We start from the raw sequence: 20,185 nt of genomic DNA on the forward strand, positions 1-20,185 counted from the left end.
ACAGAAATCTTCACCAAGGCTGCAAAAGAGCAAGACTGGCATATCAATGCTGGTGTTTTATTTAACAGATTTTTTTTCTGAAAAGAGAAAACTGTTATATAATATTTGCTGCAAATATAGACAAATTAGTGTGACTGAACTACTATGTGAACACTGATATGCACTTGTAATAAATTCAGCACTAATATTATTGGAGAACATGACAATGAACAATGTGAAAGTTTTATAAAGTTATTTTTTCAGAATATTTTTTGGGGGAATGAAGTAACAACTTTACAATATTAATAGCAGTTTTGTATGAGTTTGCAATGCATGGTTGGCAAGGGGCCATTGACCCCTAGGCCCTCCGGATCATGGTCACCACCCCTTGAGACCTCATTAGGGAAGAACCCCAAAATCCACTTGCACATTTTTCTTTTATTTTTTAGTGGAAGATCAAACTCAAAAGTTTCTCTGTCCCCAAGCCTCCCAACAATTTATATTTTTGAAAATCTTGGATCAAAAACTTTTTCGACAAAATGAAATTGTGATCCAGGTTGTTAGGAAGGGGCTTCAGATTTCATTTTTTCAACCCCCTCCCCCTTCAATATAATTGAAATTACCTTTTATTTGTGATTGTGTCACTATGCTGTAGCTGCATTAGACCTGAACAGTGTAATTATTCCATTATTGTGTAATACAGGATAACATTTGTAAACTGCGGAGTGCAATGCAAATCAAAGAAATGTGCACAAAGTTCAGTGGATAGGGATATGGAAGTAAGCGTTGGCCAGATCTAGACTGATTGCAAACTTGTCCCTTATTGCAAGCTTGTCCCTTTTGATGAAAAGCCTTACTAACCATCCTGTTTTTATCCAGCAGAGAACTACAACCAATCCAATGTTGCCATTGGCTTTTGTCACCTGAAAAAGCCTTTTATAAAACCCCAAGATCATTGTATTAAGATTTTGACCGACATAAAACAATTCCTGCATCAGTAGAAAAATAATCAATGGAACAGAGGTTTAACAAATGACCAAAGCTCAAGGTCCTGGTCTGGGATCACAGAACATTATTACAATCCAGATCAGAAACATTCTCAGAAGACTTATTCTGGCCTAATAATTGTTAAGACTGTGCCAGGCTCCTTGGCTCCTTCATCTCTCAATCTTTCATCAGATTTGAACATTTTGTTTTGGAGTGACCCATTAATGGATCTCTTTGTTATGAGATGGAACAACAAAGTCATAGATCAACAGGCTTGGGCCCTGGATATTCTGGCAGTCAGTTATTTTAGCTTTGGAACTGTGCCTTCTCTATTTTGATTTCAAGAGTAATTGATGAAATAAGGGGCCAGATCTACAAAGTGATTCTTATAGGTCCCCCTCCAATGGATTCAGTCCTGGGCTAGTGATCTGCTCAACCTAGTGTTTGACATCCCTAGACAAATTCCAGTGAGGCCTAACCTGCTCAAACTATCCCTGTTGCATGTAATTAATTCCTGCCTGGACAGGCCTCTCCTTCATGCCTGGTTCTTACCAGGAGAGCCTGCATCAGAAAATAGTCCATTTTCAGGGACTGGTACAAGAGTAACAAAATCATCAGGTTCAGTTTCTCAGTTTCTAACTTTACTCTCAGGCTTTTTGAGCAGAAAGGTTAGCTTCTGTTACTAACAGGAGCTACCACTCCAAGATTTCCAACATGCTCAGGTGTCATAGCAGAGGTGATACAGACACAACATGGACCTGTTAGATGTACTATACAGCTCTGAGTCAGGATCACTCACAATGTATGCCGAGTTGAGTCATTCTTGGGTTTTGACATAGATCAACTCAGATAGGCCAAAGCTGCTATTTTATCAAACAAGTTTTCTGATTGCCTGATCTTTGGCATGCGAGGCAAATGATTTGTATGCCTTTTCAGTGGACCGAAAAATCAGAATCGATGGTTCCATTGTTTTAATGATACAATCAGGTTTATTAGCTTATATCTGGTTGCTGTTTCCAGGCAACCAGAGTTTGGTCCACACTCTTTCTCTCTCTCTCAATAAAATTTGAAATTGTTTCAATCCAGAAGAAGCATTCTTATATTGGCATTTTGGAAATTCTTTTTGGCCAGTACACTGTCAGTCATTTAAGGGACTATTGTTAAATTTATTTCATTTAGTTAAATTTTAATATGTATAAACATTACAATAAAATTAATCAAGTCCAACTTCATTTGTTTTTTTTGCTGAGGTAAAATTGTTCAGAATGTCTTATAATGTTACGTTTTTCCAGCATCTGTAAACAGAAGTTATTGCTACTGTTCAATTCAGCCTTTTGCATCAAGGAAACCATTTTCTGTTTCCACTCATTAATTTTTAAAACAGTAGAACATGGAGTTAAGATTTTCACAAGGATTTATCAATAATATTCATGATCAAATTTAGTTTTTAAATTTTTCAGCAGAATTTTACAGTGTTTCTTGTTGAGAGACATCAGTTCTGATCTTGTCCAAAACAGAATTCTCACTTAGGAGTTTTTAGTCCAAAATCATGTGACTGATAATTACCTAATTATATGATAGCAAAAGGTATCAATAATATAGAAAATGGGATGGAGTACAAAAAAATGTGTCTACCATGTTTGACAATGGAGTAAAATGGATTCAGTAATATTGTTCAGAAACCTCAGCAAATCTTTTTCTTTTGCATTCGATAGATTTCCTGACTAAACTAGTCAATTGTCAGAATGTGGCTGGGGACACTCCTCTGCATCTCCTAAGTCATCATGAAAAGTGCTATCCTTTTGTAAAATCTCTTCTCAATGATGGAAAACCAGATGTCTCCATTAGAAATAAAAAGGTAAGAAAGGTTCTTGTTTCTGTTCTTGAGTTGTGTGATTGATTTCATTTGCAGTGTTCAAACTCCATGCAGGAAATTATGTTAAACCAATTTCACATTCACTTGGTATGTCAGCATGTACTTTCATCTAGTGTCCATTTCAGTTAAAACTGTTATATATGGCACAGCTAAGTGTGAAATCATAACTTATACTATTTTTACTATGATAATCTAATCAGATTTTCACATCTTTACCACCATGCAGTGATTGTTGTTTTAGCTCACCTGGCAGTAAGGCTTCATGCATCCATCAACAATTGCAATTTTAAAGTTCTTAAAAAGAAGTGAGCATTCTGGCATGAATGGCTTAAAAAATTTATATAGAAATGATGGTCAGTCATCAAATAATGACCACTACCAAAATTTAACCATTGTCTCAAAAACAGCTGAATAAAATAAACTCAAAATTAAAATAAATTTAGTAAATTTGATTAAATTTAAAAGAATCCACCTAGGCACTAAGACCTTTTATATTTGTACAAGTAATGCAGAGCTACCATGAAATATGGCCACTGTTACTAAATAACCCAGTACATGGTCCATCAACAATTGCTATTTTTGAAATTTTCTCAAACCCACCAGACCAAGTTCAACCAAACTTGGTAAAGAGCATCCTGGCATCAAGACCTTTCAGGATGACACACATGATGAGTTTCCTGGCATCAAGAACTTTCAGGATGACACACATGATCAGTTTCCCAGCATCAAGGCCTTTTAGATTGACACATGAAGAGCATCCTGGCATAAAGACCTTTCAGGATGACACAAATGATCAGTTTCCTGGCATCAAGGCCTTTCAGGATGACACATGATCAGTTTCTTGGCATCAAAGCCTTTTAGACTGACACAGTTGATGAGCATCCTGGCATCAAGGCCTTTCAGGTTGACACAAATGATTCAAAAATATAAAAACCTTTAAATAACTGCAAAACCACTAAACAGAATTTGATCATATTTGATTGTTGTCTTTGCAAGACATCTTATCAGATTTGTACAAATGATACCAAAACACCTGTCTAATATGGCCACCATTACTTAAGATAGAAAAGCATTTTCAACAGGTTCTTGGAATATAATTTGACCAAACTTGATAAATTGAATGCTAAGTTTCAACGTTATACATGTAAAGTTATTGAATAAATTTTTACCTCAACAACAATACTAAAAACAAAAAAATAAACTTTAAGAATAAAATTGTCAACAGTTAATTTTTATCCCAAGCACGATCACTTAAAATAAAAAAAAAATAATGAAAAACTATACCAAGCAGCATATGTGCAAAAAAAACCAACAAATTTTTATTAAATATATTAATTAGTAAACAGTTAAATGCCTTAAGAATTGACCCTGAGGAATAGATGCAAGATATAACATACTCTTAATAGAAAAGATGACTTAATATTGGTACCTGTACAGCACCTAAATACATGTAGCTTGAATTGTTGTCGAGATGAATTCACACAGGCTTTAGGTACTGATACTCAAGTATCACCAGACAAATGGCATTTTCACCTATTATTGTTTTTGCTTTGATTTTTTTAAATGCTTTTATTGGCACAAGTCTATTTCATGAAAATGAAAACAGATTTTGCTGATCCATATTAATGAGTCAACATGCTTTTCTTCACTCTTTAAGAAAGTCTTTAGTGTCCTGTAGAAATCACCTGTCCTGTAGAAATCACCCGTACTTAAATAGCAATTATTATTCTGGGATATCGACAATTCAACAATGTTTTCTGAATCAGAACCTGAGAAAGCTTTTATTATTTTCATGGTTTATATTCACATCATCATCATTGTAATTAAAACACTGTTGCTACAAAATAGCGCAGTTGACAGCAGTCTTTGGCATGCATGCCAACGATGGTTCGTCAAATATTTTGAAAGGCATGCATTATGAATTGTCATATTGCATGTACTAAAAAAATAATTAAATTGAATAAATATGACTTGGCAGGCAGCACTATACAATTGAGTGGACCTGGCATGGCAGTTCTAAAATGTTGCCGATGCATGAAATAGGCTATTGTTTATTTCCCAATCAATTGCTGGTGCTTGTTTACACATACAGTGGTTTCTTTGAAGTACATAAGAATAGCCTTGGACATGCAAGATAATTGCAGTGATAAAGATTAATAGTTAATTAGTCACACTGGCTTCAGGCCTGTTTATGTAAGTCCACCATCTAGCTGCATTTAGTTGCAGATTGGCAACAACTGACCATAAGATAAAAAGAGGGAGCATCCTAGGTAAAATAAGGTGTGTCATATGGATGCATTAAGAGAGAAACTGTGTATCCTTTGAGAATTTCATGCATAATGGACCCTGAAGCTAAGGTTCTTGAGAGCCTTAATAGGTTGCACTTAAGGTAAGAAAGAAGCCTGTTGATTTGGAGTACAAAGGTCAAGGTCACTAAAGAATTAAAAAAATTCTTTCTGCAAAATGTGTTGATTCAATATTACATACCTCAACCCCTTTGTGGATGGCTTGCTCTTGGGGTGAGGATGAAGGCTAATAATTTGGGGGACAGGGGTCAAGGCCACTAACTGAAAGAAGAAAAATTTTATTTTGTAATTTTGTAAAAGAACATTAGTTTTGCATCACGTACCTGGCCCAAACATATAGATTGCTTGCACTTTGGGTAAGGAAGAAGCTTGTCAGTTTAGGGGGGGAATGTCAAAGTCGCTCTCAAAAAAGAAGAGAATGGTTCTGCACAAAATTTAAGCTATCTGCACAGGCTCCTATTTAACCTAGGGCTGGCACAAAATGTGCCATTCACTGTACTCTTATCTGGTTCATAATATGTTTTAGAGACCTTCCTCAAGTTTCAAAGCTCGATATTCTTACTGTATTGAACTTGAAGGCATGTTTTTTTTAAAGCGCAAAATACATTACATTTTAAGTTATTGCTTCAATCCAGGTAATATGGTGCTCCCCTAACTATCATATTTCGTTCCCTAGGATTTGACCCCAGTGGACATAGCGATCACTTGTGGCACAATGAAAATATCAAGTATACTGACCTCATATCGTCAGACTTTAGGGAAACCAGCAAAAAGCCCAGGCCAGGGAGGAGTCAAATTGGAACTGAATGACTCTGTGAACGTTATTGATGACAGTGAAGATGAGGAAAAGCCACAGAGAAAAAAGCCAAAGGTAATCGTTGGAATCTCATTCAGAAAATTTGTTACAAGAGTCAACTACCTAATGATTTTTTGATTTTAATTCTTGTGGTATGCACATTGAATTATGTTCATTTCCTTATGTACTTTTTTTCTGCAAATGATACCCATTAATTGTGCTGAAATACAGGTGCAATGATGAAAATTTAAAGTTGAAGCATTTTAAGCTGTATTCTGTTTAAGAGCTAATTTTAAACTGATGTAACAATTGTGTTCAGAGTAACTCTTTAAAATAATAGTCATATAAGTTAATTCCACACCATTTGTCCAGTTCAGCTAGCTGAGTTTTTGGGATATCCTGACATTAAGGATTCATAATACAGGTATTATTCATTACACTCATTAACATGATTGGATGGTTTTGAAAATGAGCCACTATTTGTGTATTGGTTTTGAAAATTAGGTCCATATATGTGTATTGGTTACATTTTTTAAACATTAAAATGTTCAAATGTTTGTTTTGGGTTTTGACGGGGACCTTTTGATGATTGTACGGAGAACTAACATGATAATTATTCAGATTGTATGATGCTGGGATGTAAGAGCATGTGATCTGTTGTGTTTTTTGATTACCTTAATGTGAATAATCAATCAGCAAACTAGAGGTGCATGGTAATACTGGTATATTGGTTTACTGTGGTATTTTTCCCGGTGGTACATACCAGTGCATGTTTGACTGTACCAGTACTTTGACACTTTCCATCAGTAAGGAATTTAGAAAATTCCCAAGTAATTTTCTTGTGAATTTGAAGCTATTACATCATGTCTTTGTTTTACATGACAAAATAATTCAATTTTTTTTTTAAGAAAACTGTATTGGTCACAAATTAAATTTGAATATTACAGATATAATTATATTTATGACCTTCTAATCACATGTTTGACATGGGTCATGTATGTCAATGTGGTGGCCAAATGGGATGTTGTCCAAATCTAATGTTTTGGAAAAATTTTAGATTTAAAAACCAAAAATAAATGTTTTAGTTATTTTCTAGCATGTTATTGTGTTAAGGATATGTATTCCTTTGTAAGACTGAAGATCATCCAAAGATTTTCAGAAGAGGAATTGTTTTCTGTTTGAATTTTACTTGATTTTTTTAAGTCCACGATATATTTTCTCATTTGTCCAGTCAGCTTGTTTTTATGTTTACTGGTTCTCTCTGATCACTATCTTATCTGGTTGTTGATGTCCCACTCAATGTTTCCCTGCCTATTATATCAATAATAGAGCAAGTAAATTGTGTAAATTTTGGTGTCAGCACTTCCTACTAATATTATTATGACCACTCTTTCTAAGGTCATCTATAGTGTAAGCATAATCAGCTGTCTTTACGGTTTTTAGATTACAAATTATACAACAGTTAATGAACTCTTAACAAATTCATCCACTATATGGTACTGACCATTTAATTTTTTGGAAGGGGTTGCAATTTACTTTTGAGAATAGACATGATATTTTATTTATCTCAGGTTTTAAAAAAATCAGATAATATAATGGATATCATATGTTATTTTGATATAAAACAGAGCAAGGTATTTTTCCAGATATTGACAGTTGAATTTTTCTCTATAATTGCATCAGACCTCTGTCTCAGAACATTTAGTTGTTGGTCACTAACAAAATTTAATAATACCAAGGTACGAACTGCGGTATGTTCATAAATATCATGGTATATTGAGTATGTAATTTTTCATGGTGCCGGCTCCACTTTACATGGATATTTCTGTGTTGGTGGAGATTAGATATATTTCTTATATTTTTCAGATATCCTATATAATATGCACTCTGAGGCATTAAATTTGGGTTGCAGGTTTTCACCTTGATTTTTTGAATTAGAATAATTATCTTTTACTTGACAGTTACATGTAAATATGGATTTCTCAACAAATTTTTATTTATTTCTGTGAATAAATAATGAAAATGAAGCTGTACCATATAAATCTAAAAAACATGAATGACAAATACTGCCTACCATGTTTGATTAAAATTTTAATGAAAGCATGTACATAAGGTTTGCCCATTCATTTAGAATAGGAATCAGTTTGGAAAATGACTTTGTCGAATCACAAATTAGAAATGAAACATTACTGTACTTCCATGATCAGACATATCTTGATATGTGTATAACAGAAATTCTGGTTAAATTTTGTTTCTGAATAGAAACTTTAGTTCTACACCATTTTGCAGTTTCCAGACTTTGTGAATGGCTCACACCAGGGATAAGGAAGCCAATTGTGGGGGTTGAAAGGTGACAGGTCAGAATCATGATACTGAAAGAAAAAAATATATTCTGTACAATAATAGTAGTTTTACATCACATACCTAGAAAAAACTTTGTGTATGTGGGGTAAGGTGGAAGTGTTTCGATTTTGAGGGTCAAAAGTAAGAAAAATAGTTTCTGTGCAATAATTATAGGTTACTGCATTTGTGTGGGAAAATCATACATGCCAACCATTACGCTTTTGGCGTAATCATTATGCTTTTTTTCACTAAATTACACCTTACGCGTAACTGTATTCGGATTACGTGTTTTCATTATACCCCCCTTTGGAAAAATTAATAATTTGTTTTCTCATTTTTATTAACATCTCATTAACCCACAGACCATATTCTATAAAAGACGGCTTCTATATAACTACGACATAAGAGTAGGCTTGTCCGAAGACTTGCATGCACTTTCCTAACAGTATTATGTTCTATTTATAGCAGTTGCCCTACTTCAAGAAACTTTCAACTTTTGACCTCGGTTTCTATTTATAGCAGCTGTGTGGCTTAGTTAGTAGAGAACATACTGGTTTTCTAACTTTTAATCTTTGCTTGCAGATTCTTTGTTCTAATTCAGAACAGAACCGGTCTGTAGGTATTTGGCACTAAAAGTCAAGTCAGATTTATTTTAGTCGATGCATGTTAGAGCAAAAATATTTTTCAAATAATTTCACAGATGGATTAGGAAAAGACGAAAAACCAATTGAGAGATGAATACATGAATTACACAATACAGCATTCCATTCTAGGGATCTTCATGCCCCTTGCAGGCTGCGTGGAAAGGATTTTAATATTGGTCATGGTGGTAAAACAAGAAACCTTGAATTAGCTCATTCACTAACTCCAGTACTGAGGTAACTTCTTTTTATACAACAGAACTTAATTGAGGACATGAATTTTATAAATGCAGATGCATTATCTACCGAGTTCTTAATAAAACACAACCTCTAACGGTAGAAGACTACATTGGTCCTTTGTTCAGACGGATGTTTCATGATTCCAGAATTGCAGAAAATATGCATGTGCAAGAACAAATTCATCCAATATTGTTAGGTGTTTAGCAGAAGATACTTCACTTAAAATTGCAGAAGCCATGAAAATTGGGCCATTTAGTATTGCAACAGACAGGAGTAGTGATTGTGACAAAAAGTTGTACCCAGTCTGTGTAAGAGACTTTGACAGTGAAAAGGGCAAAGTCAGAGTGCTCTTCTTTTATTACCAGAATTAACAGTAGATTCCACTGGAGAAACCATTTTATTTATTTGCTTGATAATAATTTGAATAAACTTAAGTTGGCATAATTGTATGGGGTTTTAAGCTGATACTGCATCAGTGGTGACTGGAACTCATAAAGGAGTTGCATTCTATATTTTGAAAATTGTGTCCATCATTGTACATATCAGGTTGTCTCTGTCATATGATTCACCATGTTGCAGGAAAAGCTGCTGAAGTATCAAGTTGGCACTCCACTCTACCTGACAATGTACTTCATATGGATAGAGTTGATTTTTTCATCTTATTTCCCAGCTTAAAGACACAATAACTGTAAGATATAAATTTCCTCTTCTTTGTCAGGTTATGAAAGGAATACTGGTTCTTTACCATTCTAATGCTGACTGTGAAATTGTTCAGTATTGGTCACAAAAATAAAACTGAATTCAGATCCAGGTTCTCTAACCCAGCACATAGTGCTTTACTGGTGTGCAAAGCAGTCATAATCTCAGCTGGTACAAAGTGTTTTGAAATGTAATATGAGAACCGGTCCCTTTTAAAGCTTAAATGTTATATACGAAAACTTGAAGCAGTATTTGATGTTAAAATTCCAGAGGGATAAATCATTTTGTACATATGCTCATTAAATGTTTATGTTATATGTGGATTACTCTTTTTCTGCTCGGATTACTCTTTTTGTCCACTTGGATTACACTTTTTCCTCACCAGGGGTTGGCATGTATGGAAAATATTAATGATTTTTCAGAGTAGTACTGCACCACCCTCGGAGTACAGCATTATTCCAAGAAAACGAGTTAATATTTTCCCGTACAAATGCAGTAACCTTTTTATTATATACTCATTTTGTTTTTCTACCTAAGGTTTAATTATAAAAAATACACTACAAGAAATAAACTAATTGAATTTATGCTGTATTAAAAAATAAGTACACAACCATAGATTCATCAGTACACAATAATATTATTAATGCACATATAGCACTGCCCGGTGACCTTTTTAACTTTGTTGCACGCTTGACTTTAAGAAAGAATTGTCATTTTGGTCTACTTAAAATTGAAATCAAAAGTTAATGAACACACATTGCATCAGTTTTTCCAGTTGGTCTGGAACACAGATCTAGTTCTCTTGCTAAAAAAGAATGGAAAGGCAGGGTTAATTTAAAATATGCAGATAAAATTATCTTTGTAAACTATGTGGAATGAGAATTTTGAGTTTACCATATATGCTTGCTTAAAAGTCAAGTCAAACTGCAAACAACAAAGATCTTGATATTTCTTAGCATAATATGCCTGCACATCAGGGTAAATGTTTTTAGTTCTACCAATTACTCCAAACAAACTGCACAGACCCATATCTGCCAGCACATTATGCAATGGCAGATCTGGGTCTGTGCAGTTTGCAGTTGGACTTGACTTATAAGCAAGTATATATGATAGATCAAAGATAATAGTTTATGATGTACACCTCCCCCTCAATAGCATGTGCAATTGGGCATCTAAGTACATGGTGGAAACGGAGAAGATTAGGTGGGTGTTTGTAACTTCAGTAAGACATACAAATTATAATCTCCTTCATCCTACACAATTATTTGTTAAGAGCATTTTGATATTAATGAAAATTAGATCTTAAGAAGTCAGTTATAGTCAGTAAACTGGTGACATACTTTTAATATAAATGAAGCGGACATGCAATACATGTACTGTCAAATTTGAACATCAGTTGGAGTTGCTGTCCTTTCAAAATAAGAAAAGGTATAATCAGCATGAGCTAATGCCCAAAAAACTAAAGCTTCTAAGCTAGAGATACGCTCATAAACTGCCAAACTCATGAATATGTCTGCACTGGGTAATTCCTCAACATAGTGATTTTAATGTCAGCATACACCTCATTGGAAGCTCATGGCACTGAGTACAACTCCATGTTGTTTGTTCAGATAAACACAGTAGACACAAAGCAGTCACAAGTCTCAGATGTACAGATTTTACAAAATGAGCAAAACAAAAGAAAAGAGATGGATATTGGTGTTGTATTAGACCCTACCAGTTAGTTTAAAATATATATCACAATAAATTTTGAAGAACCACTCACATGTTACCCAAAATCAAAATCAAAATTATCTTGAGTATGTGACTTTAACATACCTGTACCTGTAAGTTACCATAATTGGCTGATAAATAAATGTTTTAATTAACTAATGATACTGTGTCCAAGGACCAGTCAGTTCTCTACAGTTGTCAAAATAAAGCCAATTTAGGGGCTGAGTAAGCAAAGTTACCACAGCTGCTTTGTAATCCGTTGAATTAACAGTGTTCTTCACACAAAACAAATTAATCTTGCATCAGTAAAACTATCTCATTAATCTGATTATCTTTTATTCCCCATATGAATCTTATTGCTTTATCAAAGTATGGATTATCAAAAGACAGATTATCAAAGTATAGATTAATAAAGTACAGATTATAAAAGTATGGATTATCAAAGTACAGACTATCAAAGTATGGATTATCAAAGTACATATTATCAAAATATGGATTATCAAAGTACAAGTTATTAAAGTACAGATTATAAAAGTACAGATTATAAAAGTATGGATTATTAAAGTATGGATTATCAAGTACAGATTATCAAAATATGGATTATCAAATACAGATTATCAAAGCACAGATTATAAAAGTATGGATTATCTGTACATATTATCAAAGTACAGATTATTAAAGTATAGATTATATAAGTACAGATTTTTAAAGATTATCAAAGTACAGATTATCAAGATATGGATTGTCAAAGTATGGATTGTAATGTTATTTGTTATTGAAGAATAACTGCAGAAGGCGTTCTATAGTATTTATTATATACAAGACATCAATACAGCTTGGAAGGGGAGTAAAGTCTGCCCTGAGTGTCTATTTCCCATGGAACTTAAACCCTAGTGAATGTATAACATAAACCAGCTGTTGGTGTGTATCAGTTCTAGTGCAGTGTGGAATGTCTGATTACTTTTACTGTCAAGTGATGTTTCAAAGCTAATTAGATTAAGGCTTACACTACATCTCCCTTCCTGAGAAGTTTACATTAAAACGAAACGTGATCTGATGACCGCATTTCTAAACAAGCTACATCAGCTTAATTTATTTTACAAGTTCAGTCTCTCAGGTGGTTTTGACAATCTTCCCGAACGTGTGAAATATCCGTTTTGACTGGTTGGCACTGCTTTGCTTTCATCTGAGTCAGTCAAAGTATCAGGGTCTGAAGCAGTCACTTTTAGAGGCTCCGATAATGTGGTAGGCATGGGAACTAAATTTCTCCTATTACGCCATATCTCTCCCTCGTCAGTTACTACCATGTATGAACGAGGTGTATATGCCTCAGATTTAATTATCCCTGAAGAAAAATGATCTTTAATCCATACTTTATTCCCTACCTGAAGTTTTTTCATATTTCGGACGCGATGTCGACGATCATAATTTCTCTTTTGAGTTTGCTTTTGATAGTTTTCCGATTTCTTCAGTTTCATTAAATCTGGCCATTTCGGCTCTAAGTTGTTTGGTGCCATTGGCAAAGTAGTTTGTAATTTTCTTCCCATCAGTAATTCAGCAGGGCTGTATCCATTTGGTAATGGTGTTGCGCGATATGTCAAAAGAGCTATGTAAGGATCGTTTGCTTTATTAAGCATTCTTTTAATTGTCTGAACAGCCCTTTCGGCGAGACCATTGCTCTGTGGATATTTTGGACTGCTTGTAATATGCCTGAATCCATAACTTTTTGCAAAATCTTTGAGTATTGCGGATGTGTATTGCGGACCATTATCTGAAACTAAAACTTCTGGTATACCGTGTCGCGCAAAGATTGATTTGAGATGATTGACAATTGCTTTCGAACCTGTGCCTTGCAATTTTGCTATTTCGATGTATCGTGAGAAATAATCAATCACCAAGAGATATGTTTGACCATTCAGTTCAAACAAGTCTGAAGCGACTCTTTGCCAAGGTCGACTTGGAAATTCATTTGGTATCATTGGTTCAGCTTGATCTCGTGAGTTTTCGATGCAATTTTGGCAAGACTTTACCAAGTGCTCTAGCTGAGTACTTAGTCCTTTCCACCAAACTGACGTTTTGGCGCGTTCTCGGCATTTAACTATGCCTTGGTGACCATCGTGAATTCTCTCTAGGATTTCTCTTTGAAGTGATTCTGGTACGACAAGGCGTGTACCTTTCATTAAAAGACCATTTTGAACTGTAAATTCACCTCTATCTGCCCAGTACGATTGAAGTTTTCCGTCAATAGCGGATTTCTCTGGCCACCCCGTTTCACAGAATTGTACAAGTTGTTTGCAAATCGAATCATTTCGATATTCAGACTTTATTTGTTCAAGTTGGGTATTTGATGCAGGCAAATTGCTAACTATGAAATCAACATAAGCGTTAGTTTCAGCCTGAAATTCTCTGTCACTCTTAGAGTGATAACTTAAAGGTGCTCTGGATAGAGCATCAGCAGTTAATAGATTTTTGCCAGCAACATGAACTAAACAAAAGTTGAATCTCATCAAACGCATTCTAAAGCGTTGAATTCTAGGGGGTAAATCTCCCAAGATTTTTGTGCTCATTAGTGGTACTAATGGCTTATGGTCAGTTTCAAGTTTGAATTGTGACCCAATTAAATAGCTACTGAAGCGTTCACAAGCCCAAGTGATTGCAAGGGCCTCTTTTTCTATTTGAGCATAGCGTTGCTCAGTTTCTGACATACCTCGTGATGCGAACGCCACCGGTCTCAGAGTGCTTCCGTGCTTCTGCCGTAGCACAGCACCTAGTCCAAATGAAGATGCATCTGCAGATACAACTATTTCTCTGTTTGGATCATAGTGTGCTAAAGTTGGTGAAGATATCATTTCTTGCTTGATATCTCTAAAAGCTTGTTCTTGATCTGGACCCCAAGTCCACGAGTTTTTACCTTTCAAAAGCTCACGTAATGGTTTTGATTTTTCTGCCAAATTTGGACTAAATTTGCCAAGCTGATTTGCCATACCGAGAAATCGTCGTATATCTGTTACGCATTTCGGTGTTTCCATTTCCGTTATAGCTTTGGCTTTTTCTGGATCAGGTCGGCAACCATTTTCGTCAACAACATGCCCAAGAAACCTTATTGATGGTCTCGAAAATTCACACTTTTCAGCGTTCAAAGTGACGCCGGCCTTTTGAATTGATTTCATTACCATTTCTAGTCTTTCGTCATGCTGCTTCTGCGTTTCCCCAAAGACAAGAACATCGTCCATGTGACAGAGTGTTCCGTCAAGTCGCTCCAGCGTTTCTGACATCCTTTTCTGAAAAAATTCAGGCGCAGAACTGATTCCGAATGGAAGGCGTGGGTTCGAATCCCACCGCTGCCACCATGTAATGTTATTTGTTATTGAAGAATAACTGCAGAAGGCGTTCTATAGTATTTATTATATACAAGACATCAATACAGCTTGGAAGGGGAGTAAAGTCTGCCCTGAGTGTCTATTTCCCATGGAACTTAAACCCTAGTGAATGTATAACATAAACCAGCTGTTGGTGTGTATCAGTTCTAGTGCAGTGTGGAATGTCTGATTACTTTTACTGTCAAGTGATGTTTCAAAGCTAATTAGATTAAGGCTTACACTACATGGATTATCGAAGTACAGATTATCAAAAGAACAATGAAGCATGACGTTAAGCAGTTATAATGCAAATCCTTATGTACAGAATGAAGTGGGTTCCATGATGATGATTAATTTTACCTTTGTTTATCATTCAGAGGATTTCCATGACAAGCAAGATCTGTCAGACATCACCTCAAAAACGGTAAGTAACCTTTTAATGGACAGCCATATGTATTGCTATCCAGATAGCCATATGTATTGCTATCCAGATAGCCACATGTATTGCTATCCAGATAGCCATATGTATTGCTATGCAGATAGCCGCATGTATTGCTATCCAGATAGCCATATGTATTGCTACCCAGATAGCCACATGTATTGCTATCCAGATAGCCATATGTGTTGCTATCCAGATAGCCATATGTATTGCTATCCAGATGGCCATATGTATTGCTATCCAGATAGCCACATGTGTTAATTGTTGTTGTTGTGATCTTTAAGCCATTTTTTCTACACAAGATAGGCTATATAATGTGGCTGGTATATCTGGTGGAGGAAGAACCAGAGGAAAACCAGGGAAGAACCATTGACCCTTGGGAAGCTACTGGCAAGCTTTCACACATACCCATGTTGGCCGGTCCTGAGACTTGAACCCAGGCAGACAGCGGTGACAGGTCAGTGATTGGTAAAGGCAAGTTTCTGAGACCATTGAGCCACCAGAGGCCCCAAGTATGTTTTAGTGTCAATGTACCAATAGATATTAATATTAAGACAGCCAATATTTTAGTATCCAGACAGCCAAATGTATTTGTATCAAAACACAGCTGTATTAGAATCAAAACAACCATATGTATTAGTATAAAGACAGTCATATGTATTAGTATAAGGACAGTCATATATTAGCACACAGACTCATATGTATTAGTATCAAAACACATCTGTATTAGAATCAAGACAGTTATTAGTATAAAGAGAGTCATATGTGTTAGTATAAAGAGAGTCATATGTATTAGTATAAAGACTGATATGTATTAGTATCAAGACAGTCATATCTGTTAGTATCAAAACACATATGTATTAGTATAAAGACAGTGATATGTATTAGTATCAGGACAGTCATATATATTAGTATAAAGACAGTGATATGTATTAGTACCAAGACAGTCATATGTATTAGTATAAGACAGTGATATGTATTAGTATCAAGACAGACATATGTATTAGTATCATGACAGCCATGTGTATTAGTATCATGACAGCCATATGTACTAGTATAAGACAGTCATATGTATTGATATAAGACAGTCATATGTATTAGTATCAAGACAGACATACATATTAGTATAAAGACCGTGATATATATTAGTATAAAGACAGTCATATGTATTAGTACAAAGACAGAATATGTATTAGTATAAAAACATATATATATATATTACTATCAGGACAGTCATATGTATTATCATAAAGGCAGTCATGTATATTAGCATAAAGATAGCCATATGTATTAGCATAAAGACAGTCATATATATTAGCATAAAGGCAGTCATGTTTTTTGTGCACAAAAATATTAATATGTATTAACATAAAGACAGTCATATGTATTTGCATAAAGACAGCCATGTATATTAGCATAAAGGCAGTCAAATATTAGTAGAAAGACAGCAATATGTATTAGCACAAAGGCAGTCACATATTATTAGCACAAAGACAGCCATATGTATTAGCATAAAGGCAGTCACATATTATTAGCACAAAGACAGCCATATGTATTAGCATAAAGTCAGTCATATATATTAGCATAAAGGCAGTCAAATATTAGTACAAATATTAATTTGTATTAGCACAAAGGAAGTCATGTGTATTAGAATAAAGACAGTCATATATATTAGCATAAAGACAGTCATTTGTATTAGCATAAAGACAGGCAGTCCTTAATTAGCACAAAGACAGCAATATGTATTAGCATAAAGACGCCATATGTATTAGCATAGGCTATATATGGCGGTCAGTATAATTGGTGGAGGAAGAACCTGGGAAAACCCCGGAAAGAACCACCAACCCACAAGAAGCTACTGGCAAGCTTTCTCACATACCCACATCGGCCGAGTCTGAGACTCAAACCCATGCAGACAGAGGTGAGGCAGAAGTGATCCATAATTTTGAGTGCTTTAGACCACTTGGCCACTCTGGGCCCCTTTATATATTAGTATAAAGTCAGCCATATGTATTAGCATAAAGGCAGTCATGTGTATGAACATAAAGACAGTCATATGTATTAGCATAAAGAAAGTAATATGTATTAGCATAAAGAAAGTCATATGTACTAGTGTCAAGGCAGTCATATGTATTAGTGTCAAGACAGTCATATGTATTAGTACAAAGACAATCATATTTATTATTGTCAAGACAGTCATAGGTATTTGTGTCAAGACAGTCATGTGTATTAGCATAAAGACAGTCATATGCATTAGCATAAAGACAGTCATATGCATTAGCATAAAGACAGTCATGTGTATTAGCATAAAGACAGTCATGTGTATTAGCATAAAGACAGTCATATGCATTAGCATAAAGACAGTCATGTGTATTAGCATAAAGACAGTCATATGCATTAGCATAAAGACAGTCATGTGTATTAGCATAAGACAATCATGTGTATTAGCATAAAGACAGTCGTGTGTATTAGCATAAAGACAGTCATGTGTATTAGCATAAAGACAGTCATATGCATTAGCATAAAGACAGTCATGTGTATTAGCATAAAGACAGTCATATGCATTAGCATAAAGACAGTCATATGCATTAGCATAAAGACAGTCATGTGTATTAGCATAAAGACAGTCATGTGTATTAGCATAAAGACAGTCATATGCATTAACATAAAGAGAGTCATGTGTATTAGCATAAAGACAGTCATATGCATTGGCATAAAGAGAGTCATGTGTATTAGCATAAAGACAATCGTGTATTAGCATAAAGACAGTCATGTGTATTAGCATAAAGACAGTCATGTGTATTAGCATAAAGACAGTCATGTGTATTAGCATAAAGACAGTCATATGCATTAACATAAAGACAGTCATGTGTATTAGCATAAAGACAGTCATATGCATTAGCATAAAGACAGTCATGTGTATTAGCATAAAGACAGTCATGTGTATTAGCATAAAGACAGTCATATGTATTTCACATCCTTTTTATAATGGAAACCAGTCCACACAAAAACTGGCCATTTTGTTTAGTGTTGCTTGTATTCAAGTTTCAGAATTTTTTAGTGGGATATCCATAGAAAAAATCTGTGCTAGGCAGCATCCAGCAGCAACATCAAGGAGTGACCTATGTCTTTTGGCAAAATTTCCAGTCATGGGTTGGCTGGAACCAAAATGGGCATCTTTCCCACTTTCACAGTTATCAGTTAATTGATGTTTAATATAAATACAGTTGACCTTGCAGTCAGTCAGTACAGAACATTCTTCATTCTCATTGCACAATAGTTTTGTTGTCTTCCACACTGAAAATGTCTAAATAAAATGAATCCAAATAGAACCTGCTGCTTCCGCCAGTAATGCAAAGCAGATTCAAACATCACCCACGTAGCAAATTTAAATTGCAAAAATGGCATTTATTGTATAATAATAGAAAATTCTATTCAAAAGTTCATAACTCAGTTTTTCTCCTTTTTCACAACATGTATTAAGTTGGGTTGGTGTTCTGAATGCCAAGAACAGTTTCTCATTTTGTTTTTTACCTGTCGTTTTATTTGGCATCAGCAGTTTGGGCCTCGTTTTGACACCATGCATTCTCAGTCATTATGACTGTAAGAAGAAAATTGGCTTCCACACAATAATGTTTCCATACATGCATGGATGTATGTTTCCATGCATGTATGTCTGTTTCCATGCATGGATGTATCTATGGATGGATGGATGATGATGGTTTAAATGATGTATCAACACAGTACAGTCTGTATAGTTCTAATTAAAAATTATAAAGATGGCAAAAAACATTAATTAGAAAGGGATCAAACCTTTTAATATTAAAATCACTTAAGTTGGAATTTATTTTCAATTTAAAAAAAAGATTTCCTCCAGAGTTTAAAGTTTCTTGTTGATAAAAACTATGTCTCTGTTTTTCCTAAATAAATTTAGTTGTCCACACTCTTTCTGTTTTCACTTTGACTCTCATGAAAAAGCTGATTTCAAATTATTTATTTCCAGCAAATCAACATCCAGTCCCACGATGAAAACAACCCAGAGATCAAGTTCTGAAACAATGAATGGGAATACAAACACTCCAGTCAAGTGAGAATAGAATTTTGTTTACATTACTATTGCTGTGCAGCAGCATGTTGCCATAAATACGATCATACCACAGTACTTCACATTTCATCTTCTCTGCAATTCTGGCTGGCAGGTTTCCCCTCAATTTGTATAGCACTATGAGGGATATTGAATTGAACCTTTCCATGTTACCCACCATCTTTTCATCCATCTTTCTCTGGCCATATCATAAGTTGAAATTGCATGATACAAAGCGTCATGTCCTTAATATATTTGTTTTACTAGGCATGGCTTAGAATTTCACTTTTGGCTCAGTGTTCCATGTACTAATTTACCTACAACTGATAGCAACCAAACTTGGCATGCAGCCTCAGATATGCAAGATCTGAGGTTATTTCATGTTTGTGACACTATTTAGTAACAACTAAGTAAAGAAACAAATAGTGCATTGATTGACACAAGCGTGAACCAACTAGTGAGGCATGTGTTGTGACATCTGTCTCTGAGCAAAGCTAATTCTGTCTGGGTGCACCTGAATATATATACAGTATGCATTAGAGGACTATTGACCTAAGGTTTGGATAAGATGGTCTGGAATTCCAGCCTTAGCAGCATTGGTAGCCACCTCCATACAAAAGGAGTGCCCATTATATTGATGTGAATCATAACCTTACCTGGACAAAACTGCCTTAGTGGTAGTGATAAAGAAAGTTCAAGCTAAGGCTCGACCATTGTCCATAA

General features: G+C 34.9%; 1 protein-coding gene across 4 annotated transcripts in view; it reads left to right on the forward strand.

Annotated features, from left to right (window-relative positions):
- Positions 1-20,185, forward strand: part of LOC149784965 (uncharacterized) — a 64,213-nt gene that overhangs the window by 19,109 nt on the left and 24,919 nt on the right. For all 4 annotated transcript variants that reach the window (XM_089978617.1, XM_089978621.1, XM_089978620.1 and 1 more), the window contains exons 5-8: positions 2,682-2,824; positions 5,825-6,019; positions 15,317-15,363; positions 19,382-19,465. In XM_089978617.1, coding sequence (XP_089834743.1) covers positions 2,682-2,824; positions 5,825-6,019; positions 15,317-15,363; positions 19,382-19,465 — 469 coding nt within the window. The remainder of the gene's footprint in view (positions 1-2,681; positions 2,825-5,824; positions 6,020-15,316; positions 15,364-19,381; positions 19,466-20,185) is intronic.

The sequence above is a fragment of the Sinohyriopsis cumingii genome, chromosome 13 (genome assembly GCF_028554795.1).
Source record: "Sinohyriopsis cumingii isolate HCF-2022 chromosome 13, ASM2855479v2, whole genome shotgun sequence".
NCBI classification, from domain to species: domain Eukaryota; kingdom Metazoa; phylum Mollusca; class Bivalvia; order Unionida; family Unionidae; genus Sinohyriopsis; species Sinohyriopsis cumingii.